Raw genomic sequence first — 25,495 nt, 5'->3', positions numbered from 1 at the left:
ATTCATGTCCATTAATAGTAAGTGACATTATGAATGAAAACGGTTTAGCAGTACCTGAGAGAGGACAGGGGCTCTGTTAGCTGGGGCAGCAGCAGGGGTGGTGATGGGACTCTGAGGGGACACGGAGGGCTTGAGGACTGTCTGCGGCGCAGGCTGCACACGGGCCCCTGCTGTAATGACTGTGGTGGTGGGCTTCTGAGCCGAGGTGATTGTCACCACTGCTGTCTTCTGCTACAAAAGTAAAAGCCAAGCTGAGGTAAGGAATGGTTCAAGTGGTTTGTGCACCACAATAAAAATAAATCTTTTGCCCAAGCTTTCAGTTTGAACTGTACAGATTGAAATAACACAATAAACAACACATTTAAGGAACGGTTCATCCAAAAATGAAAACAGCCATGATTCACCCACTTTCAAGTGATTCCAAACCCATATGTAGTCTTTTTTTTTAGCAGAACAGACAAAACAATTATCGTAGAACAATGCACATAAAAAAAATGATTCAATAGAAGTTCACCACAGGTTATTAAACGTCAAAAAGGGCAAAAAAGCATTAAAAAAAAACATTTTATTTAAGCGCCAGTTACCAAATCTGAGAACGTTTAATAGTCTTGTGTGTGATTAACAGAAGCCAATCAAATGAGATGTCATGATGTTTGGTTCCAAGCCACTCGAGAAATGATGTTTGTTGTCACTGTCAAACAAGCGGCACCTCATTTGATTTGACTGTAAAATCAGGACGAGATTATCTGTAAATAAATCACTTACATTTAAGCCTTTTCACCACACAAAGCTATCCTTTGGTTTCAGAACACTTCAAAGGTCATATGGACTCATTTAAAGTTGATTTTACTTTGGAACAAAACAGGAGAACCATTTCATTTCATTAGTGGAGTACAAATGTGCAATACACCATTCAATTTCACTGCATGGAAAAAAGATGCAATGAAAGTTGCAATAGAGATGGTCTTTCTTTATAGTTATTATTCACGGCCAAAACAATATTATGATGCAGCAAGAGTTTGAAATGCTTTCAGATGACCTGTCTTGCTCATACCTGGGCAACAGGTGTAGTGACTCTGAAAGCCGTTCCAGCGGTGGGTGTAGCAGGTCTTGGTGACAGGGTGCCTTTATTTTGGTTCTGAGCTTTGGCCTGGGCTAGGACCTGCTGAGGAACCAGTGCCAGCTGTCCAGCCTCCGTGCGTACCAGCACCATACCTTAACAAGAACATAGGGAAAAATTCAACAAATCATATAGGAGTAATAAAGGAAAAATTCAACAAATCATATAGGAGTAATTAAGGAAAAATGTAACTCTAAAATTTAAATTTGACTTATTACACTCATGTCATTCCAAAACTTTGACTTACTTTCTGCTATAGCATTCGCAAAACTATGGTAAATGTGACCACAATCAAAGTTTTTTTATTATACACAAAGTCAATGGGGTCCAATTTTATTTTGGACCCCATTTACTCACATTATATGCACACAAAATATTCCTCTATGATATCTTATGCTGCAAATAAATTAAAATAAATAAAGTCATTCAGGTTTAGAACAACATTAGGGTGACTAAATGATGACAGATAATCTCCGCTCCTCCTGCCCCTATAAACACCCTCTTTTTTGCTGCTGGTCCCCTTATCGCTTCCTAAGATTTTACCTGGAGGTATGGTGAATCCCGGCGGTAACTGAATGGTAGTTTGTTGCTGCGGTCTGACGATCAGCTGGGTCGTAGGAGCCCCTGGACGCTGTGGGGGCACCGCAGTCGCCGTCCCCTGAATGGGGGTACCGGGTCTCAACAGGGTCGTAGGCTGTCCTACGAGAGCAGTCGTTGCTGGCTTTGCAAGGACAGAGGGTGTGCTTGCCACAGGAAGTGAGGTCACCACTGGACTGGACGACACTATAATCTGAGTGGGAGTGCTGGGGCGCAATCCTACGGGAGTCCCGGGAAGCTTGTTCGGGACGATGGCTTTAATCTGGTTTTGAAGATCAGGTTTGGGCTCTGTGTTTGTGAATGCCACAGATGTGGGCACAAGACCGGCACCCTGCACGGGCAATCCTGAGACTTTGGGGTCACCTCCGTTGTGTACGATACTTGTGATGGTGTTAGGAGGCCTGTGCAGTGCAATGGTGGGGTTTGCTTGACTATCTAGTGACATATTCGCATGTGGCAGTGTGCTGCTGGGCTGAGCAGGCACAAAAGCAGTATTTGTACTAGTAGGAGCAGACATGTCGCTTTTACCATTACCTACACCTGAACCAATGTCAATTCCGTTCACAGAAGCAGGAGCAGAAGCGATGACAGAAGAGTTTAACGTGCCACTGCTTCCGTTCACAGTCTGTATTCTGGCGGGAACCGTCCGGACAGCAGACGCGATGTGATTTGTATTGGCGTGAGAGTCTGTAGGTGCTGCGTCACTTGAACAAGTTGATGGGCTTGATGAATGATATTGCACCCGTTTCGCGACTGCAACCGAATTCGCAGAGGTGTTAGTCAGGTTCGAGGTGGACGGGACAGAACTGGACGCTGGTATCCTACCCGGACCGTTCTCTTCAGAGTTTCCCTCCTGGTTTCGCTCTGGCTGTCGCTGCTGCTCCAGTGTTGTTCCTACTTGGGCGGGCGGCAGTTTACCCAAGTGTGGATTTAGCGTGTTTGAGGGTCTCCTAGTGTCGCCTTGAGGACCGACCGCCTTGTTTTGTCCACCCAACTGCGATTCTAACGAGCCTACAAGGTCACTGACGGCTTTTTCGTCCACTTCGGAGTAGAGCATATCTTCCAGTGGATCGGGGACGCCCGCCATCTTTGAGAGACGCTTGAGAAATTACTGTCTATGTGCGCACGGCGCGTGCGTTGTTTTGCTGCTGAGGCATTGTGGGAAACGTAATGACATCATGAGCAAGACTTACAACTTACAACTGTCTTCATAACCCTGTCATATGTTTGTATCGTAAAGATCTAATAAAGATTATAAAATAAATAAATAAAATAACCCTGTCATATCTGGAATCAAATTTGGAAACTTAGTTACATTTTATATATATATATCTGTGTGTGTGTGTGATAAAAAATGTATAACATTTTAATAAGTAAACATACATTAAAATTAAACATATATGAAAATACGTTTAGATAATAAATATATTTATATTTTTGTTGATATTACTAATATTTAGATATTCGAATAAAATGAATTGATATTAAACTCATGTATAATTATTTTCAATAGCAATATTTATAGATGAAGAAACAGTTTTATAGTTTCATACATTTTTGGAGTTGTCCTCATTCGTCTTGTTTTTGGTCATATTTGTATTAAATGTATTTTCAGGTCTTTTTCAATTACGACATGTCTTATTAAGAATAATATTTAAGTAACATGCTACTTCTATTAGTTAAAGGCAGCATACATAAATGTAAATATGGGTAAAATAAACATGTTTCTAACTGTAAAGGCAGAGGTTCAACAAAATAAGAACAAAAAAAACAAAATAAGAAGTCTGAAAAATGTGGGTTTTATTTATATTTTTTTTACATTCAATTTTTTTATTAAATATAAAAAATAAGAAAATATAAGAATAAGAAAAAACTATGATCTGCTAAAAGTCTGTTGTGGACAAAAAAAACGATAGGTTTGTCTTGACCCTGTGTAAATAATATCAGAAATAAGATTTTAGTTTGGGAAGCTTTGATTAGTAATATGATATCTATCGCTAAACAGATTGAACTCTGCGTAAATACAACGCAACAGTGACTTTTCTGGTGTCTGATTCATGTGCAGATCACGTGGTATTTAGCTGGACCAATAGAATTGCGATTCGTGTTGAACGGCCAAAATAATAAAAACACTAGAATCGGCTTTTTAAAAAAAATAATTTTAACGGTGCTGTCTGCGAGAGTGAGTACAAGCGCTAAATATGGTGAAATATACGTCTTATTATTAATTGTTTAAATTAACGTAGCATTATTTAATTATGCGAATATGTCTAAATATCTATTGTTGATAATGCGATAGAGATAGATAAACAAACGTCATGTTCATGTTAGCAAGCTGGCTAATCGAGCTCATCAGTCTTATGAAAGTTGGTTTCGAAAGGCGTAATACTGGGAGTTTCAGATGTCTCATTCTTAATAAATGATACAATATAAAGAAAATATCATAACATTGCCAAATAAATCGCAAAATAGAATATTGTCCATACACTGGCAAACGCAATATTCTAAACAATCTGATTAAAAAAAAATAACAGTTATGTTCTATTTAATACAATGTTATTAAATAAATAGTTTACATTTTTAACACATAGTTTTACATTTTGGATTTTGTTTAAAACTGTATGTTGTGCAAAACTGCTGTTAACTAGGGGGCGTGGTGTATCGTGAATATTATTATAAACAGCAGGTTGAAAAAACTTTGGATAATTCCCACTGTACAAATAAGAGAAATTGCATTGGTCTATATTTTATTTAATAATTTATTTTCTGAGATCTATATATTCAGATTCCTTCTTATGTATTATTCAAATGTTATTAAGAGTTGTAGCTCTTATCTGTGTATTAGTTTAGTGTTTAGACTGGTTTAACTCTTCCATCCTCTTATCAAACAGCCAGAAAAATGGCCACGGCACAGTCAACACTGATGTTCGCAGTGTGCATCGTGATGATAACTGAACTCATACTGGCCAGAAAGGACTACTATGACATCCTCGGTGTGCCAAAAGATGCTTCTGAACGTCAGATCAAAAAAGCTTTTCACAAGCTTGCCATGAAATATCACCCAGACAAGAACAAGAGCCCCGATGCTGAAACCAAATTTAGAGAGATTGCAGAAGGTGGGTCAAATATTACATTACATTACATTATTCATATAGCTGACGCTTTTATCCAAAGCGACTTACAATTGCTATATATGTAAATATGCACTACCTGTCAAAAGCTTGCAATACTTACAAATTTTTTCATGTTTGTGTAAGTAGTCACCTTGGCATTTATTTGATGAAAAAAAAGTAATATTGTGAAATATTGTTACAATGTAAAATAATTGTTTTCTATTTATATATATATATATATATATATATATATATATATATATATATATATATATATATATATATATATATATATTATTGCTCAAGACAAGTATAAATAATGGTTTTTATCATTATAAATGTTGAAAACCATTTTTCTGCTTAATATTTTTGTGGAAACCATGCTACTTTTTTCAGGATTCTTTGATGAATAGAAAGTTGGCAGGAATAAATAGCATTTTAAAATCTATTAAAATATATGAAAATAATAAAAACATAATATTAAAAACAGTCATTTTAATTTGTAATATGTATGTAACTGTATTTTCTTTCAAATAAATGCAGCCTAAAAAATTAATTAGTCTGAACTTTTGTTGCTTAAAGAAAAGATTCCTCAAATTGTTTAGTCTGACATGCATCATTTTTAACTCGTTCTGCAGCATATGAAACGCTATCAGATGAGAAAAGAAGGCGAGATTATGACCAATCAGGATACAATACGTTCAGCCATGAAGATATGAACAGAGGAGGAGGGCAGCGTTTTCATCATTCCTTTGATTTTAACTATGACGACATGTTCAGAGACTTTGACATATATAACCAAAACAGGCATGCTCGCCCAAAACGGCACTTTGATGAGCACTTCAGGGCCCACCAGCAAGCACACAACCGCCATAAGAAACATTTCCAGGGTACTTTTGATTCCGGAGTCTTGGAGGACATGTTTGAAGACCTGGAGAAGATGTTTGCATTTGACCGACACATGAAAAGGACTGAGAGCAGGTTTCAGGGCACAGCCAAACAGCACTGCAGAACGGTGACGCAGCGGAGAGGAAACATGGTCACCACGTACACCGACTGCACCTCATCATGAACATCAGAGTGGGCCACAGATTGGACCATCACACCTTTATTTTTATGCCTGTCTGATATAGATGGAGTTCTCAATTTGCTGCTGTGATAAGTGGGGTTTGATTTTACATGTGACTGATCTGTTATTTATGATGAGAATGGGTGCATTTGTTTCCAGCGGTTTGACTGAGATTTATAATTGACACTATGTTGGGTAGTGGCCTCTTAAAGGAACAGTTCGCCTCAATATGAAAATTAGAAATTTACTCACCCTAGGGCCATACAAGAAATGGATGAGTTTGTTTATTTATTCATCGGAACATATTTGGAGTGATTTGGCATAACGTCACATGCTCACCAGTGGATCCTCTGCAGTGAATGGGTGCCGTCAGAACGAGAGTCCAAACAGCTAATAAAAACATCACAATAATCCACAAGTAGCAACTCCAGTCCATCAATTAATGTCCTGTTAAATGTCTCTGTGTTTTTAAGAAACAAATCCATCTTTAAAGCGTTTCAACTTTAAACTGACACTTCTGGCCAATATAGTCTATGAACCATATTATTGTTTCCTCCAGTAAAAAAAAAAGTCCATCCCCTGTTGTCCTCTCACATCAAAATCCACTGACATACTTGTCTAAAATTGTTTTGGCTTGTAAACCATTGCATTTTTCTCCTCACTCAGACTAAATGAAGTTTTCACTTGAAAAAGCAATATTATAAACAGGACTTTTATAGTTAAACAACTGTTTGAAATTAAAAGGTCTTCTTGATAGATTTGTTTCTTACAAAAATGCAGCTTTTCATTCCACAAGACGTTAATTGTTGGTCTGGAGTTGTGAACTGGGGTGTACATTGTGATGCTCTTTATTGATCTTCTATTCTGACGGCACCCATTCACTGCAGAAATGTAAAATTTCAGCATATTTAGAATTTTTTTTTTTTTTGTATGATCTGTTCCTTTATTAACCTCAGAGTCCAGTTTTAGGTTTTTGATGAGTTTGTTTTCATCCCTGAAATACAAAAAAAATTTGATGAAAACATCAGACAGACGGTTTAGCTCTTCCATTATGTTCTCTACTTATCCAAGGATGCATATTTTGTTGCAGTGTTGGTGCAGCTGAAGTCTCATGGTATGAGTCTTTGGGATTCACATCTTCATGAACTTCTTGTCTCTTATTTTTATGTGAAGCTTAACAAATGTTTGCTGCATTGCCGTGAATAATATAGTTCATTATACTGAAGTAGTTTCTTTCAAACTCACACTTATTAGATAGAGAGGTGCCTTTCCCACAGATTGGAGCACTTTTATGACCTTTTGTATTATAGTTTGCATGGATGAGAGAAAGTAGGTCTCCGTTTTTGTCATTGGACATCAGTCACCTGATTGGGTTTGTAAACCGCTATTGTTTTAGAAATGTACAACAAGATTAACATTATTCTTAACGCCAAAGTGTATTTTGGCTGAACATTTTATATGTTTGTAAAAAAACATAAGAGTTCATTGTTTTTATATGGCAGTGTTACCCCCCCCCCCCAAAAAAAAAAGAATACAAAGACAAGGGGATTGTACCAATTTAGCATTTGCCTGACAATGTTTTTTGTAAATACAATGTATAACCTAGATGTGTTCCTGTATGTCTTCATCTGTGACCTGTTTTGTTGAATAACCCTGTGTGTGTGCAATATTTAAAAGCCGCTCTCGTGTTTTAACTGTTACCCGCGGACATATTTGTTATGAAATGAGTCTCGGTAGACTCATCTGGCACCTTCTTTATTGTAATCCCATGGATGAAAAGTATATCAGAAAATAAGCTGTTTGAACCCAGATCTATGTATACTTGGGTTGACAATAAATAGTGTTGAAAACTATTTGTTTGATGGCCTTTTTCTTTTCAGAAAACCTATTTATTGATATGGAAGTACTCATATTTATAGTACCCTCAGTAAACTTGAATGGATATAATTGTAATATGGTTTTGATAGTAATATACATATGTAGATGCTGACATGGAATATATCATATAGGTAGAACGTGGGATAGAAAGAGAAACAGAAATATTAAAATTATTAATGATACTGAGGAAGTTTGAAACAGTCTTGCTAAAAACCCATTTTAACATATTTATTAAATTACTTTATACTGAAGTGTTTTTTAAGATGTTAAATTAAAAGGCTCTTAGATCCTGATATTGATGTAAAATAAGATATAGATTGATAATTTAAGTGGCTTTATTTATGTATGTATTTCTCTATTTATTTTTTTATCTTTTTATTTACCTGTTAATCCAGTTAAAGTTTGTAAAAACGTTTATCTTGATGTGCATAAAAAAAGATGATATATATAGTCGTCCATAACCATATTAATAACTCCACGTGGTCTGCGTTTGTCATGATTTATGTAATCGTGCAACTTTAACTATGTTCAGTGCTACCTCACCCAAAACGTTTTCCTGAATATTTTTGTTGCACCCAATAGTCACGGTTGCCTTGGCGCATTCACTTAGAACAATGCTGGGAAATGTAGTTTATTTCCAGAAAATCTAAAAGTGGGTCAACAGCTGTTGTGTCGTCTAAAACTACAAGTTCCACAATGCACCAATACACCGGTGCGCAGTTTTTCCGCGGCCGGGTTGATTCATGGTGCGACTGAGGGACATTGGATGACTTTGTGCCGTGTTTAGCCGGGATATTCGCCTTACTCTTTCAGTTTGACAGGGGAAGAGGTCGTCAACGCGATGGAGGCTCTTATTCCTGTCATTAACAAACTCCAGGATGTTTTTAACACAGTTGGGGCGGATATTATCCAGCTGCCTCAGATTGCAGTGGTGGGGACGCAGGTAACGTTATGCGGTTTCCATTCAGATTGAAACTGGTCAATGGCAGTGTCTCAAAACCTAATGAAGTACCTACCTAGGCTTCATTTTAGGGCTCCAAAGTTACGATGCTATCTAAGTTCGAGCGCACTTATGAAGCCTCCTAACTAGGCAGGTCACTTGTTTTGAAACACAGCCTAGTATTAGCTACATTTATTTATTGTTACGACTTTTTTTTTTTCAAATATACAAATGTCAAGGTCAACGACAAATAAATAATTGTCGCATTAAATATACCGAAAATTAAGATTATAAAATAAAAATGTGTAGCGACCTTTAATATAATGTTGTCAGCGCTATCCAGCTAACTTAACTAGCGTGCTAATGTAAGATCTCGCTTGTTTCCTCATTCCTGTTTCAATAATTGTCTGACTTCAAAGGAATATTATGTGACAGTTCCTACTTTTAGGAATATGTTATGTTTTAACAGTGTAAACAATATCACAACGTCAAGTTTTAGGGTTGTGCTGATCTCGGTACAGTAGCTAACAGATGAAGAGATGTGCCATGAACTTGACAGATCAGCTGCAGGATTCACTCTACAAGGAAAAAACGGGTAGAATAGAACTAAGGTGAAAAGGATTGGGGATATTTTCCATCTTGAAATTACACAAGACATCTGCATCATTTCATTATGGAAGTGTCGCATACTCTTTATCAGTGTTGTGGGTAACGCGTTACAAAGTAACGCGTTAGAGTACTCTAATTACTTTTTTCCTGAAATGTGTAACTTAACGCGTTAGTTTCGTGCGTAAGTAATCAGTAACTTCGTTATTTTTTTAAAAAAAGTAATCCGTTATTTTAAGGAAAGGAAAATCCCGACTGCAGCCTGCTTTTTGTCAGACAGTAGTCCTAGGTCTACTGTGCCACCTGCGGATGTATCAGCGGAGCCGAAGCTCTGTGATCGTAAAGTCAATGGCTGTGATGCGTCTGTGCCCTGCGCCTGACCCTGTGTGTGTGTGTGTGGTTTTTTTTTTTTTTTCGAACTCCCGGCAAGATGGCAGAGAGGACAGCGTTTGGTTTATGGAAGTACGCACATTATTTTCAATTTGTCAACGAAAAACAAAAGAACATAACGGTAAAATGCACACTCTGCTTTGGTGAAAAGCTTCTGTCGCCAAAAATTCTACCTCAAATTTAACGCTACGTTTTAATCACTACTTTGAAGAGTAAATGTAAGAGGACTGTGTTAAAGCGAATTTAGGCTTGTGACTGTGAGTGACACTTTAATAATAATTAGTTCAGCTATTAAGCGATTTGTCATTTGCCTGTGTGGCGGTGAAGGATTTAATTCGGTTTGTTATCATTTTTGTTTGACCGGCAGCTGTTAATTTCTGTTAGATCATTGGCTGGCTGGTTGTTCATCATTTTTAAATGGATTTAAATCTGCAAGCCTGTTTAAGGTTGTGTTTACAAGTAAGCATACTTGGTTACGTTAGGTGCGAATTTTGATTAATAATATGTTCTGTGATAAATAAATAAAACGCCATGTGGAATAGCCGATTGCTGACTGTCTTTCCTGTTATTGTTATCGCGCGGTGATAATTTAGTCGGATGATTGACGTTATTCATTGTCAGGAGTCACGACTTCTAGGTGCATTTAAAGGGGCCGGGGGCTGTGTCTGTCATGTGTGAGCCGCTGCAAACTGCTTTTAATTTTTGGTAACGCATGAGTACTCTAACGCGTTACTTTTATGAATAGGTAACGATGTATCATAACTAATTACTTTTAATTGATGGTAACGTTGTAACCTAACTAACTACTTTCCAAAGTAACTATACCCAACACTGCTCTTTATAGTGTTGTAATATAGACCTTTAATGGAAGTAAACCAGAGATTAGCTCATGAAGTAGAGTAGTTTCCTTCTGTCTGCTAAATATACTTAAGGTATAATAAGTTTAAAGAGTCTTCAAATTGGGACTTGGCTGTCTGGATGGGCAATAATTTTTTTTTTTTAACCCTGTAAAGCCTGACATGAAATAAAAACTAAGGAATGTTTGCTTCATATGTTTCTTTTTTTGTTTTATTTTAATTATCTAATGTGTCATATTTGATATTTCAGGCTTTTATGGCTCATACAGTATGATATAGTGAGAACATATCAACTTACACATCTATTTTTCAAACTGAGCAAAATATGCAATTTGATTCAGATGTTATTATTTACACAGGTTAAAAAGTAGGATTAAATACTGATAGTTTATAATGAGATTATTTAAAAATGTATATCAGACTATTAAAATGCATAAAATATCAGATGTCACTCTATAACTCACAATAATATTTCTTAGTATGTTGATTTTAAAATGTTTAGTTTAAGGATCAAAGCTCTAAAGTTTTGAGCATGTTTATTATTCATAGCCATTATAAGTTCAAAAATGATGCAGTAATATTTATAAGGTTAAAAAAGTACATTTTTAGTTACTTAAAATTGATTTTTTTTTTCTTCACTAAATGCATAGAAGTCCAGATAGATTTAGTCAGCCTCCGTTCTGACTTGTTTGTTTTCTGTGGTTCTCCTGATTTGCAGAGCAGTGGGAAGAGTTCAGTGCTGGAGAGTTTGGTTGGCAGGGACCTCCTGCCCCGCGGGACGGGCATCGTCACCCTCAGACCTCTTATCCTGCAGCTGGTGCACGTAGACCCTGAGGACAGAAGAAAGACCAGCGAGGAGAACGGTATCCTTTTTTTTTTTTTTCTATTTGCATCAAACAAGCATGAAGTAATGACCTGCAGGTTGTGTCTGGGATGGCGTGTGCTTTGTTTCTAATTTGGCTGCTCCATCACTGGCAATGCAGTGATGTCAACTACTAAGTCAAAATAGAAAGGGAAAGGTAGTGATCTGAGCAGATTTATTCCTGTGTGCTGTTTGTTTAAATAAAATATATGAACTTTCCATACATTAAATATCTAGTCCAGACAAATCCATGGATGAAGCTTTAAGCATTTGTGTGGTTTTGGCTACTGTAGAGTCCTATAAAGATGGCATAGCTGCAGGCTTAACTCTGTCATCTCTCTTTAAACACAGACGCCAATGCCTGGAAAAATGGGCGCCTTTACAAAGGTCTCCGTTTCCTTGTTCCTTGCCCTTTTGCTTGTGTTGAGCAGCTTTGTGCTTTTCCTCATCCTGCTTCCATTATTTGATTATAAGCTTTGGTTTCGCTGCCAGTGCAATTGCTTAGCATAAACAAACCCAGACTGAAGAATTTAGAGTACAATCCAGTTTCAGATTGGAAGTGGTGAGTATGAATGATTTGGGACTCTAAATGTCTGTTCACTCACTATTAACTCTCTAACAGTCATCAGTTGCTGTGTAAATGTCACCTTGTAGTGAAGATTCAACGTCTTTATTAGGACAATAAGCTAGGTATGCTGTGCTACCCACAATGCACTGCACTTGGAATTTGTTTTGTAGCCGTTTTTGTTTCATTTGCTGTACTGTTGCTTTTGAAAAAATAAACATACGTTGTCGTGGAACAAAAGCCTATCCTACAGAGTAAAGTCTGCTAAGTAAAAGAAAGTGAATGTTTACATACTGTAGGTCATGTGACCCAGTATTGTGTCATTGATAATGTCATTGTCACTATTGTTTTCCACAGGAGTGGATGGAGAAGAGTGGGGGAAATTTCTACACACCAAAAACAAGGTAAAAAAAAGCATTAAAACAGATATTTGGACCGAATTCACAATCATGTTTGTCACAAACATCTGTGACCCTTTGAATATTTTCAATTTTGAACAACTCTATTAATTGCATGGATAATTTACATTTATAAACACATACTTTTCATGAAACATTTCCACTTAAATCACATACCCACATAAATTTGTTCATAACCTTGTTGTAAGGTTAATAAAATTTAAATATTCCAATTGAATAAAAGAGAATTTCAGATAAACCTGTGGTCACGCTCGGCAAAAGTACAACGCTCTCCAAAAATGTGCTCTCGGCTGTAAGAACATGCAGCAGTTTCTTCAAGCAATGTCAAGTGTGCTGTCCTCAAAACCAGTTCAGATTCAATAAACAGCTTTTAAACTGATTACTGTCATTTGTATATTTAAGTTCAAAGAATCGAAGTAAAATTTCATCTTAACATGTTTATTGATTTAAGTCATCCTGGTCGTCAGAAACATTTATGTGCTCCAAACAGCACTGCAGTAAGAGTGTTTGGTTTCATAGTTTGATGAGCAGATGAAGAAGAACAAGCCCTTTCATTTCTGTTGGTCTAAACGATCACAGGAAGTCTACTTCGTGCGGTCTGGAGTCCAGACACATGCTCTGCATTCTCCTCATGTAACATTAATGCCATTCATTGGAAGTTTTTTTTCTCTTTCATTTCATGGAAGTTTGATTTAAGTCTTTGTGGAGTAATATATCATGATTGTTAATATCTCGTCTCTGCCTTTTAGATCTACACAGATTTTGATGAAATCAGGCAAGAAATTGTAAATGAAACCGAAAGAGTTTCTGGCATTAACAAGGTAAGGAAGAGTTTTTAAGTGAACTAAATCAGATGATGGATTATAAAAAAAAAAAAAGAAGCCTTTTAAAAGTCATAATGACTGCTGGAATCTCAGATTTACCATCATAGGAATAAATTAAATTTTTCAAATATAATAAAATAGAAACAGTTATTTTAAATTGTAATAATACTTCACAGTATTAGTGTCTTTTCTGTATTTTTGATCAAATAAATGCAGCCTTGGGGAGTAAAGTGACGTGACATGACATGTGGCCAAGAATGGTGTGCCATACTCATTTGTTGCTTTGCTTTTAACCCATCCAAGTGCGCGCACACACACACACAGCAGTGAGTAGTGAACAAACACACATGACTGTTAACACACACCTGGAGCAGTGGGCAGCCATGTCTGCTGTGGTCGCACAGGGAGCAGTTGGGGGTCCGGTGCCTTGCTCAAGGGTCTCATCTCAGTTGTGGTATGGAGGGTAGAAGAGAGCTCTGGTTGTTCTCTCCCCCCACCTTTAATTCCTGCCAGTACTGAGACTCGAACCTGTGACCTTTGTGCTGTTATGCCACGACTAAGAAGTTATGTTAGTGAACACAAATTCTTTCAAAAACTTGAAAAGGAAAATCTTACCAGCCCCCAAACTTTTAGAATTGTAGTGTAGTTTCTATTGCCATCTGCAGTTTAAGAAATAAAGAATGTTGTGTCATTGTTTCACAGGGGATCAGTGATGAGCCAATTCAACTGAAAATCTTCTCACCTCATGTTGTCAATCTCACGCTGGTGGATCTGCCTGGCATCACAAAGGTGTTTTATTTAGTAGCTTAGCCTGGCCTGTTTGAATATTCCTTCTGTGGATTATTTTTTGATCCTGACACTGACATATTCATGTTCAGGTCCCAGTGGGAGACCAGCCTAAAGATATCGAGCTGCAGATCCGCGAACTGATCTTAAAATACATCAGCAATCCCAACTGCATCATTTTAGCTGTCACTGCAGCGAACACGGACATGGCCACCTCTGAAGCTCTGAAAGTCGCCCGCGAGGTGGATCCAGACGGTCAGCATATTAACGTTTAATTTGGTCTGCTTGAGCATTTTAGTTTTTTTTTTTTTTTGCACACAATGTCTGTACCTTTCAGTTTGTGTGATGTGGTGTTTTATTTTTCACATAGCTGTGTGATGCAGAATTATTATTCTTTTTTTTTTTCATTATCTGCTATCAGGTCGCAGAACGCTGGCTGTAGTGACTAAACTCGATCTGATGGATGCTGGTACTGATGCAATGGATGTCCTCATGGGCAGAGTCATTCCTGTCAAACTAGGACTGATTGGAGTGGTCAACAGGTACAAAATGACATAGATGTTTATTAATATGACTGTCAATCTATTTAAAATGTTAATTATTTTTAAAAGATGACCATTTATGTGTGTGTGTGTGTCTGAATTTGACTATTAAAATATACAAATATAATAACACTAAAATATTGATTGCGATATTAACATATTAACAAAATATACAGTTTTGTCATTAAAATTTTTCTTAAATGTCTTAAATCAGGAGTCAGCTGGACATCAATAATAAGAAAAGTGTGGCAGACTCCATCCGGGATGAGCACGCCTTCCTCCAGAAGAAATACCCCTCCCTCGCCAACAGAAACGGAACCAAGTATCTCGCCAGAACATTAAATAGGTGAGAATTTAAGCTTGAAACATCTAATTTCATTGAGCATATCTGCTTTTCGGAGTATAAATATCCTGTTTTTTTCCATCAGGTTATTGATGCATCACATTAGGGACTGTCTACCGGAGCTGAAGACCCGTATCAACGTTTTAGCAGCTCAGTATCAGTCCCTGCTCAGCAGCTACGGTGAGCCGGTGGAGGACATGAGCGCCACCCTGCTGCAACTCATCACAAAGTTCGCCAAAGAGTACTGCAACACTATTGAAGGAACGGCCAAATACATTGAGACCGCTGAACTGTTAGTTTCACCTTTTCTTCCATTTACTCAAATTAATCTCTTTAATTTGCTATATACTATACCGTTCAAATTATTTTTTTAATGTTTTTGAAAGAAGACTCATCAAGGCTTTTATTTGATTAAAAATACAGTAAAAACAGTAATATTGTGAAATAGTATTACCATTTAAAATAGCTGTTTTCTATTTAAATATGTATATATATATAATATGCTTATCAATGTTGAAAACAGTTATATTTGCTGCTAAATATGTTTGTGGAAACGTGATACATGTTATTTATTTTTCAGGAAAACTTTCTATTCTTTACTGAAAAGAACAGCACTTATTTGAAATGGAAATCTTTTGTAACATTATGTCTTTACTGTCACTTTTTGATCAATCACATCACATTTCCTTGTGGAATAAAAGCATTGATTTCTTAAAAAAAAAAATTCCTGACACTCAACTAGATGGTATTAGTGCTAACCATAGTTGCTTGTTCTAATATTTTAGGTGTGGTGGTGCGAGGATTTGCTATATTTTCCATGAGACATTTGGTAGGACACTGGAGTCGGTCGATCCTCTTGGAGGACTTACAACCATAGATGTCCTAACAGCTATTAGGAACTCTACGGTAGGTTGTGTTGTGACTATTATATAATTTGAATTTAGTCCCAACTTGTATGGATATAAAATACAGGCTTCAGCCAGCTATGTGTTGCACTTGGCTCTTGTACAGCACTGTCTATCTAACTATCTACAGCACTGTAGAGTTAGATAGTTTAAGGTAATGTAATGTAGCTGTTGTGTGTTTCTTCAGGGTCCCCGTCCTGCTCTGTTTGTGCCCGAGGTGTCGTTTGAGCTGCTGGTGAAGAGGCAGGTGAAGCGTCTGGAGGAGCCCAGTCTGCGCTGTGTGGAGCTGGTGCATGAAGAGATGCAGAGGATCATTCAGCACTGTAGCAACTACAGCACTCAGGTAGACCGATCAGTTATTGGTCTGCATATACATGCTCATCTTTGCCTTTTGCATCACGAAAACAAAAGGTTAAATTAAAACAGTACATCAGTTAAGGCCTGTCCTCATTAAGAATGATAGCTATAACTAAAGTTTACTAAACCATGGTAAGTGAAGTGCACATTATGAATATAACGATAACAACACCAAGGTACAATGACGTTGGAATCACTTCCAGCTAATGAACGATTCAAACATTAACCAGAATCCATCCGACTCTGAAGAGCTTTAGCATGTGACGCAAAAGACAAAATAACTGCAACACTTAGAATTAAAAGAATAGTATCTGTTGGTGTGGATGCTGATATAGTTAGTGTAGTGGATGTGAATGGGTGTTTAGTGACAGCCAAGCCGATATTTGCTCGTATTGAGATTACCAACATTGCCAAATATAACTGGGCCTGACTGGCCGATTAATAAATGTCTCGTCTTCCAAGAGTCAGTTTCTGAATTATGAGCCAATACTGTTGTTGTTTAAAGGACATGTTGATATTATATTATTTGCATCTTATTTTCCATATAGTTTTAATTTTATAGTTAATTTAAGTTTTAAATGTTTATTGTGCAACAATTTACTTTTTTCTTATCTGTATACACAACATATTTATATCCATTGCTGGTACTTTACATGATTAGACTAGATTTATTAGCATTGTTTGATTTGTTTGCGATTTTTTTTTTTTTTTTCTTCCCTAGGAGTTACTTAGGTTTCCAAAGCTGCATGATGCCATAGTAGAAGTGGTCACGTCTCTTCTCAGGAAGAGGCTCCCAGTCACCAATGAGATGGTTTGTGTGTTTTTTTTCTCTCATGCTTTTTATCCAAGTGAATCTTGTCTAAATTCGTGTTTACACTGTGCTCCAGGTTCACAATCTTGTGGCGATTGAGTTGGCTTATATCAACACCAAACACCCAGACTTCGCAGATGCCTGTGGGCTCATGAACAACAACATTGAGGTTTACTGATATATTAATGACAATTTAATTCCGATTTATGACCGAAATGTATTGATCTGAACAGATTTCAATTTGAAGTTTATTGTTGTGGTCTTCGTAACAGGAGCAGAGACGTAACCGAATGAGAGAGCATCCCACAGCGGTCCCCCGTGATAAGGTACGATGGCAAATCTTGAGCTGTCAGAGGAAATCGTATTTTCAGAATTGGTGTTTTATGTGTGAACTGTTGTGTACAAACTTTATGTTCTGTTTGAAGCCTAAAAACAATACATAAAGCACCAATGGACTGCATGGGAAGGGGCATGAAACACTAGTGGGCGTTCAGTCTTGTAGTGTTGTTCTTGTTTGTGTGTGTCAGATGGCTGGAGGAGCTCAGGGCGAGCAGGAAGGAGGAACGGGGACCTGGAGAGGCATGTTGAAGAGAGGAGAAGAAGGTCAGGGTGAGGACAGGATGAAGGCACAGAGCCCTCAGAAAGGACACGCAGTGAACCTGCTTGATGTGGTGAGTCCATAAAACACAAATACGTTTGATTATGCCACAGCAATGACTTAAAAACATGCACTCTGAGAGTAAATAAACTGGTGTGTGAATCCGTGAATTCTCTTTAAGAGCACGGTCAAAATGAATTAGTGTTGATTTGTCTTTATCTTTTGGCCAGCCGGTGCCAGTTTCCCGGAAACTGTCTTCTCGCGAACAGAGGGACTGTGAGGTCATCGAGAGGCTCATCAAGTCTTATTTCCTCATTGTCCGTAAAAACATTCAGGACAGGTACATAGAACAAAGTATATTCGTTTCCAGTTTTTTTGTTTCACGCAGATTGCTCACTCTGTTTCTCTGTCTCTGCAGTGTACCAAAGGCTGTGATGCACTTCCTGGTCAACCACGTGAAGGACAGCTTACAGAGCGAGCTGGTGGGGAAGCTGTATAAACCTGCCCTGCTGGACGACCTCCTCACAGAGTCAGAGGACATGGCCCAGCGCCGCAATGAGGCCGCAGATATGCTGAAGGTAACGGCAGAAATAATAATGTGTAGAATTAGAAATAATGTATATTAATGTAAAAGTGTTTTGTAATGCAGAGTAGCCTTTAAATTAAAAATAATTATTTGTTGTTCATTTAATTATACTAATAATAATTTATTATTAAATAATATTGAAGTAATAAATAAAAATGTATATAACACTAAAGTTTATTAATGCAGAATAGTCTTAACTGATTGTTAATAATAAAAGTGAATTATTATTATTTAATAATAATATGCATAGTGATATAAATTTATATGCATGGAAAAAGTAGTAAGTAATGCAGATAAGCCTTTGCATTAACTGTTATTCATTAATAATAATAATTTAATTATTATATTATTACTATTATCTAATATTTAAGTAAAGCATTGAATTGTGAAATATTACTATCTTTATTTTAATTAATCAGTTTAAATTAATTTGTGTAGAAGCTGAATTGTATTTTATCATATTATACAATAAGACATTTTTAAACTTGTATTCTTCTCCTCTACCCATAGGCCTTGCAGAGAGCCAGTCAGGTGATCGCCGAGATCCGAGAAACGCACTTGTGGTGAAGTCTTGCTGATGTACAGCCCCTCTCCCTTTCACTCGAACCCTGCGATCTGCATCAGCCCTGTCTCCCTTCTGTCTGGATTTCACAGGCAGCCAACTTGAGAAATGCACTGGTGTCAGTTAGTGTGTATTGAATATAGTTTTATGTACGCAACGGACTCTTCTCGAACTATACTGAAGGCAGCACGTATTATGTCACACCTGCACACCATCCCATTCAGTTATCTCTTTTTTGTATGTAAGCTACCATGTGCGCTGCAGATAACATGTGTCCCTGATCTAGTCTAAATTAAAGGTAGTTTAAATGTCTTGATGTTGTGGCTTCATTTGCAACTTTTGGTATGACTTTATATTTTCAATTCAATATTATTTGTATAGCACTTTTTATGATACAAATCATCGCAAAGCAACTTTACAGAAAATGTATGTTTTTATAATATTTAGTAGTAGCTTATCAGTGGTGACTCATTATGTACACATGGCAGAAATGTATGGAAAAATCTATTAAAGACGTAATCAAACAGACAATGAACACTATTAACAGCAATTATTAGGATGCAATCAAACTTATAGCAAAATTTGGTAGTTCTGTATGTTGTTTCAGGTTTGGCATCATCTGAGGTCCTCTGAAGGGTTAGCATCATCTCTCTTCAGGTGTTCTGGATCCAGACTGAAGCTTGTTTAAATATCAGATTACATCCCATGGCAAAACAGAGAAACTAATAGAGACATAATTAGCGTAGCTGCTGTTCTAACCAAGTAAAATGTATCTGTTTAACCCAAGCTAAAGAATAATAATCCACAATAATGCATTGATCAGATATAACTGCAGTACAAGATTATGAGATGCATTATTGAATGCTTGGTGAAAGAGATTTGTCTTTTAATCTAGATTTAAACAGAGAGAGTGTGTCTGAACCCTGAAAGTTATCAGGAAGGTTATTCCAGAGTTTGGGAGCCAAATGTGAAAAAGCTCTACCTCCTTAAGTGGACTTTGCTATCCTAGGAACTACCAAAAGTACAGCATTTTGTGACCTTGGGGAGGTTGATGAATTGTAGCATGGCAGAAGGCTAGTTCGGTACGCAGGAGCTAAACCATCAAGGGCCTTATAGGCAAGTAATAATAAGTTGTAACTGATACAGAACTTAATAGGTAGCCAGTGCAGAGACTGTAAAATTGGGGTAATATGATCATATTTTCTTGACCTTATAAGGACTCTAGCTGCTGCATTTTGGACTACCTGTAGCTTGTTTATTGAAGAAGCAGGACAACCACCTAGAAGTGCATTACAATAGTCCAGTCTAGAGGTCATGGATGCATGAACTAGCTTTTCTGCATCAGAACAGGTAATATGTTTCAAAGCTTGGCAAATATTTGAAGATTAAAAAAATGCTGTTTTTCTAACATGGGAAATATTATTTTCAAACTTGCTGTCTAATATAGCACCCAGATTTTTGACTGTAGAGGAAGTAACAGTACATCTGTCTAGTTGCAAATTGTAATCTACAAAATTGTGTGTACTGTTCTGTTTTTTTTTTTTTTGGTCCAATAAGTAATATCTCTATCTTATCCAAATTTAATAGGAGAAAATTATTTGACATCCAAAATTTTTAACACACTTTGTTAGCTTAGATCATTTAGAAGTTTCATCTGGTCTCGTTGAGATATATAGTTAAGTATCATCAGCATAACAGTGGAAACTAATTGTGTATTTTCTAATAATATTACCAAGGGGCAATATGTATACTGAAAATAGCAGAGGACCTAGGACAGATCCTTGTGGCACTCCATATTTTAATGGTGATAAATTAGATGACTCCCCATTTAAATAAAGTTGCGAACAGACTGGTAGGGTCTTAACCACATACAGAGCCTGTCCTTGAAAAGACTACCTGTATAGTTTTGTAATCGATCTACAGTATGAGTATGTCCTGATCTATGGTGTCAAATGTGGCACTAAGATCAAGTAAAACTAGAATTGAGATGCATTCTTGGTCTGACGCAAGAAGCAAGTCATTTTTAATTTTAACAAGTGCTGTTTCTATGGTGAGTCCTCAAACCTGACTGAAATGCTTCATACAGATATTTTTTTTTCTTTGCAGGAAGGAGCACAATTTAGCAGAAACGACTTTTTAAAAAATTTGTTTTACACCCAAACTGGTAAAAAAAAAATGTATATGTGTAAATCGTTTGCATAAAAGCATCTGCTAAATGCCTAAATGGAAGATTTGAAATGGGCCTATAATTTGCCAATTTACTAGGATCTAGTTGTGGTTTCTTAATAAGAGGCTTAATAACCGCCAGCTTGAATGGTTTTGGGACATGACCTAAAGATATCGATGAGTTAATAATGTTGAGAACCATTTTTTTCTACTACAGGTAATAACTCTTTCAGTAATTTAGTGGGTAAAGGATCTAATAAACATGTTGTTTGTTTAGATGCAGTGATAAGTTTATTTAGTTCTTCTGTCCTATAGTTGTAAAGCACTGCAGATTATCTTTGGGTGCGATGAATAAAGCGGAAGTATTAGGCGCTGTAAAATCTATATTTGCACTCAAGACTATGAGTTTCTTTCTTGAAAGAGTGGGAATTGCTATTGTACCATGGCCGGTGTGTTTTTGTCTAACCTTTTTCAATTTAATGGGGGCAACATCTTCTAAAGATAGTGTTTATGTTGCTAGTTACTACGTGTAGTTCATATGTGTTGTTTATGGGTACACCGAGCATTTGAGATAAATCTGGAAGATTATTATATTTGCAAAGGTGCACTCAGTAAATTTTATTGTTTGGCTGTTTGTGGTCAGTTATGGATTTTACTGACAAAAATGCAGGATTACGTAAAAGCCCCCACCCCCCAATTCTGAAAATAATAACTGACTAAAGATAAAGTGAGTAGCATGACTGGTCCCTATAAGGGTGAAATGCTCAGTGTAAATAAAACAGCTTTTATTAGATTGTTGCTAGTGCACCTTTAGCTTCATAGCATTATTTGTAAATGTTTCTATTTTTGTTCATGTGAAATGAAATTTTTAGATTTATGTAGTTTAATGTGATGTTGGTGTTTTAATCTGCACCTACCATTTTTACACATTTTATGGTGCACTGCAACTATATTATGTTTACTATCATATATTAATAATAATACAATATATTATGTTGCAATAATAATCACCGATTATATATATTTTAATGTATTAAATAATACAATTAACATGCTAACATTTATTCATGGCAAAAAATAGCCTACAGTGCAAAGCAAAAATGTACAACCAAAGCATTTTTGTATGTTCATAATAATGATTTAAAAATATCTTCATCAAGCAAACAAAACTAACACAGGAGGCCAGAAATTCCTGTCAACTTCTATCTCAGCCTTCCTCCCATCTTGCCTTTGCCACGTCCCTTGGCACTAAGAGAGAAAATCAAGGGGTTTTAAAAATAGTTTTTGGCCTTAAATCTGAACACTCAAAATGGTTAGTGTGATTTATACCTCTGGTGATCCTGGACGCGGGCAAGCAGTTGATTGATCTGTGAGAGACAGAGACATGACAGCTCAGTGCTAAAAGGATACAGTGATAATGAATGCAACCCGTTTACCTCAAGCCGAACTCCAGCTGTTCAAAGTGAGCTGGATTTTGTTAAACTGTCATTGACTCAAAGACTGAGGCTGGCAGAAGCTCCATGATGTCTAAAAGCAACTTGAAAGTAAGTAAAGGTTGTTGACACTTACGTCGTATTTCTGGCGTTTCAGTTTCTCGCTTAGATCGTATTTTTCGGCTTCCAGCTGCATCAACCACTGCCACAACTCACTGGCTTTATCCCTGCAACGATATTAACAAAGACATTATTTTACCATTCCTCTCATTTTTTTTTAACGCAAGGACACGTTCTGTGCTAATGGCCACCATTACAAGCTTTTTAATGTTCATTTAATACTGGTTAAGTAGGCTCTACTTTAAAAGTAGCCTAACTTATTTCGAGAAATGTGTCTTAAAATGATGGGGTTATTTTTCTATTCTTAGCAAGTTCAAGAACAAGTTCAGCGGGATTGGTCCACATTACTATTAACAATATCTTAAATGTTTATTTGACACAGATTATACAGTTTTTTTTACTGTAGTAGTCACTATAGTCGCTGGGTCACTGATTGGTGGTTAAGTTTAACTAATAACCAGGGAATAAAACAACATGAAGGCTACTTTTTTTTATAAAACAGTATTAAAACAGTAAACTATTTCCTGTAGGCTGTTTCCATGTCTGTCTTTAAAATAAATAAATACTGTTAATAGCCTACTTAGAAAGCTGTTGGAAATTTCCATTACTTGGGGTGTTTTTATTAATTAAATTATTCTGATTCCAATAATATGTATATAAAAACTTCCGTACTTAAGTTTGTCGTCACTCAGATGATCAATGCTCAGTGGTTTTCGGCGTTCAGCCAGGATCTTCTTCTTTTTCTCCCTTTCGGTCTGTTTCTTGGCACCTTTGCGTCCTTCACCCTTTAGTTCAGCAATAATTATAATGTTAATGACAGAATCTGCATAAATCTGTCAAAATGTAGACATTTACAGTGTTCATATGTTGGTAAACTCTGACCCTTTGCTGTACGCCGCCGTACTGATGGGTCATATTTGTGAGAGCCTTCTTCTTCTTGGCATCTTCATCATGCTTCTTTCTATGGTCTTCCTGCTCCTTCCTCTCTTTCTCTTCCTGTCAACAGTTTAGGTTTAGGTTTAATCTCTATTATGAGCTTGTGGTTTTGTCACTTCAATGGCTCAGCGAAGAATCAGCTTAATTTAGACTGAAAAGTTTTGTAGAAATTATTCAGTAGCATGCAAAATGGATTATTTTAAGGATTAAGGAGAATTTTGTTAACATCTTCAACAAAGCAGATTTAAAAGTGTAAGTTCAGGACTAGTTTGGTGCCACTGGTGGAAAGATGTTCCAGTTGACACCTGGTGTAGTTTGCAGATGTGTGAGCAGAAGATGGCAGGTGCTGACAGGAACTCACAGCGAGTCTGGCCTGGCGCTCCTTCTCTTTCTCCGCTCTCACTCGCTGCTGCTCGGCTCTCTCACCTCGCCTCTTCTCCTGTTCAAACACATACTTCTGCTCGTAAGTTCATGTTTCTCTTCCAGGATCTGCAAGATGTTTCAAGACATCTGCATCAGCAGTACACAACATTTACGAGGAAACACTCACGATTCTATTAACCAGAGCAATGAGTTCCTCTTCATCTTTCTGTCTTTGGAGGAAATGAGCCTCTATAAGAGACTGTAGTTCTGTTAAATCCTTCTCCTGACGCTTTTTTTGGATGTCCTGCCACACACACACACACACACACACACACACGCACAAATGATGGAGGTTACAGGGTGTTTGAAAGTGAGAGAAGTGTGTGTTGAAAGAGAAAAATCTCCTACTTACATCAAAATCTACTTTGTCTCCATCTGGAATCTTTGGTGCTTGGACATTTGATAGATATCTGGAGATAAAACATTAAGCTATTAAAAAAAAGTTTTATTTGGCTATATATAATGGTACATGCAAGAGAACTTACTTTGGTTTGGACTTTGAGTCATCTACTATAATTGGAGAAAGAGATGTTTTTTTATGCATTTAAATGAAATAGTAACAATAAACAATTCCAAATAAGTAAAAAAAAAAATGAAATAATAAGAATTAGTATAGGCAGAATCTGTTTTCTGAGTGCAAATAGTCAAATGCAATTTTCACTGATTAAAAAAATAAATAAATTATAGAAATATAAAATTATACTTAATGCAAACAATATATACCAATGTAAATGTGTGTAAATTGCCATGTGCATTATAATAAATAACTAAAATAAAAAAGTATAATAATAAAATAAAATGTTAAATGATGGTATTAAAATATACAATACCTTCCTCCCTATTATAAAACGAGATAAAACACAAACACAGAGACAAAAGATTTATAAGTGAAAATGTGAATTATTTTTATCATAATAAATCATGCAAATACATTATAAAGTACTGCAAACTTAGGAGGAAAAGACAGTTACTCACTGAACTCCCTCATCCATCACATCTTCTGTGTCAGACATGACTATAAACTAGCTTAAAGATTAAATGCAGGATACATTAAGAAACAACTTAACATTTTTTTGCAATACCAAAATACATCTTGTACATTATTCTTAAAAGGCAGGGATTTGTCAGGAATAGGTTTCTCTTGAAACACTTACCGGGGGTGGTTTGAGGCTCTCAGAGATGGAGCAGCTCTCTTTTAGGGTGCAGCGGGCCTCAGTCTCAAGTCTAACATACTAACACACCACGTGATCACGATGGCCTCTCATTGGCGTGTGTTGAAAGCCTTTGTCTATTGTTAGACTGTCAGATTCATTTCAGTGAAGTTCTAAAACCAAACATTCTCTTTGACCTGTTCATACTCTGCCTTGTTTTACCACCCTGTGAAACCCAATACATTTGAAGAAAGAAGCAGACAGTTTGTCTCAAATGACAATGAATGCATTACAGGAAACACACAGAGGCAATGCGTGCATGTATCACTACTTTACTGTAAAAGCTTGTACAGTTGTTGATCATCACTGACAGTTTGAACTGTTATAGTAGGAAATAGTTTAAATGTTTGATTGATATTTTAAAGGAGTTGAGCTATATTATTACCAAAATGATTTATAATGCTGGACATATGATTTTTAATTCTGTCGCATCAGATGTAGTGTTCATAGCATGAATTTGAGACTCCAAGTGCAAA

At 36.6% G+C, this 25,495-nt stretch overlaps 4 protein-coding genes across 7 annotated transcripts in view; 2 read left to right on the top strand and 2 right to left on the bottom strand.

Moving 5' to 3' along the window:
• Positions 1-2,850, bottom strand: part of LOC113066908 (transcription initiation factor TFIID subunit 4-like) — a 44,718-nt gene extending 41,868 nt beyond the window's left edge. Inside the window, exons 1-3 of one of the 2 annotated variants that reach the window (XM_026239029.1) lie at positions 1,664-2,850; positions 1,055-1,215; positions 55-228 (exon numbers count right to left, since the gene is read on the bottom strand). In XM_026239029.1, the coding sequence (XP_026094814.1) occupies positions 55-228; positions 1,055-1,215; positions 1,664-2,804 (1,476 nt within the window). In that variant the 5' untranslated portion in view covers positions 2,805-2,850. Of the gene's footprint in view, positions 1-54; positions 232-1,054; positions 1,216-1,663 lie in introns of both variants that reach the window. The other variant, XM_026239028.1, reaches the window with a different exon arrangement.
• Positions 2,851-3,813: 963 nt separating this feature from the next.
• LOC113066906 (dnaJ homolog subfamily B member 9-like) lies at positions 3,814-7,752 on the top strand. Of its 2 annotated transcripts, none has more exons than XM_026239027.1 (3): positions 3,814-3,899; positions 4,609-4,833; positions 5,469-7,752. In XM_026239027.1, exons 2-3 carry the CDS (start codon positions 4,617-4,619, stop codon positions 5,900-5,902), a joined length of 651 nt encoding a protein of 216 aa, XP_026094812.1. In that variant the 5' UTR covers positions 3,814-3,899; positions 4,609-4,616; the 3' UTR covers positions 5,903-7,752. The 2 variants fall into 2 exon arrangements, with proteins under 2 accessions (XP_026094812.1, XP_026094811.1); XM_026239026.1 differs by having other exon boundaries at positions 3,833-3,921.
• Positions 7,753-8,474: 722 nt separating this feature from the next.
• On the top strand, positions 8,475-19,043 carry LOC113066904 (dynamin-1-like protein). Of its 2 annotated transcripts, XM_026239023.1 has the most exons (19): positions 8,475-8,720; positions 11,289-11,433; positions 11,784-11,819; positions 12,355-12,401; positions 13,166-13,237; positions 13,943-14,029; positions 14,119-14,281; positions 14,448-14,568; positions 14,783-14,914; positions 14,997-15,203; positions 15,697-15,817; positions 16,004-16,159; positions 16,895-16,984; positions 17,061-17,153; positions 17,257-17,310; positions 17,512-17,655; positions 17,813-17,922; positions 18,001-18,160; positions 18,679-19,043. In XM_026239023.1, exons 1-19 carry the CDS (start codon positions 8,619-8,621, stop codon positions 18,733-18,735), a joined length of 2,097 nt encoding a protein of 698 aa, XP_026094808.1. In that variant the 5' UTR covers positions 8,475-8,618; the 3' UTR covers positions 18,736-19,043. The 2 variants fall into 2 exon arrangements, with proteins under 2 accessions (XP_026094808.1, XP_026094809.1); XM_026239024.1 differs by lacking the exon at positions 11,784-11,819.
• Positions 19,044-21,931: 2,888 nt separating this feature from the next.
• Positions 21,932-25,468, bottom strand: LOC113066905 (troponin T, cardiac muscle isoforms). Its single transcript, XM_026239025.1, has 12 exons — positions 24,963-25,468; positions 24,784-24,834; positions 24,639-24,646; positions 24,294-24,318; positions 24,161-24,218; positions 23,936-24,052; positions 23,747-23,824; positions 23,332-23,445; positions 23,122-23,234; positions 22,466-22,556; positions 22,226-22,263; positions 21,932-22,144 (listed from the first exon to the last, which is right to left on the bottom strand). Exons 2-12 carry the CDS (start codon positions 24,819-24,821, stop codon positions 22,099-22,101), a joined length of 726 nt encoding a protein of 241 aa, XP_026094810.1. The 5' UTR covers positions 24,822-24,834; positions 24,963-25,468; the 3' UTR covers positions 21,932-22,098.
• Between the last annotated feature and the right edge of the window lie 27 nt (positions 25,469-25,495).

The sequence above is a fragment of the Carassius auratus genome, chromosome 50, assembly GCF_003368295.1.
Source record: "Carassius auratus strain Wakin chromosome 50, ASM336829v1, whole genome shotgun sequence".
Classification (NCBI taxonomy): domain Eukaryota; kingdom Metazoa; phylum Chordata; class Actinopteri; order Cypriniformes; family Cyprinidae; genus Carassius; species Carassius auratus.
Note: the sequence above shows the minus strand (reverse complement) of the source record. Positions and strands in the feature narration are given on the sequence as shown.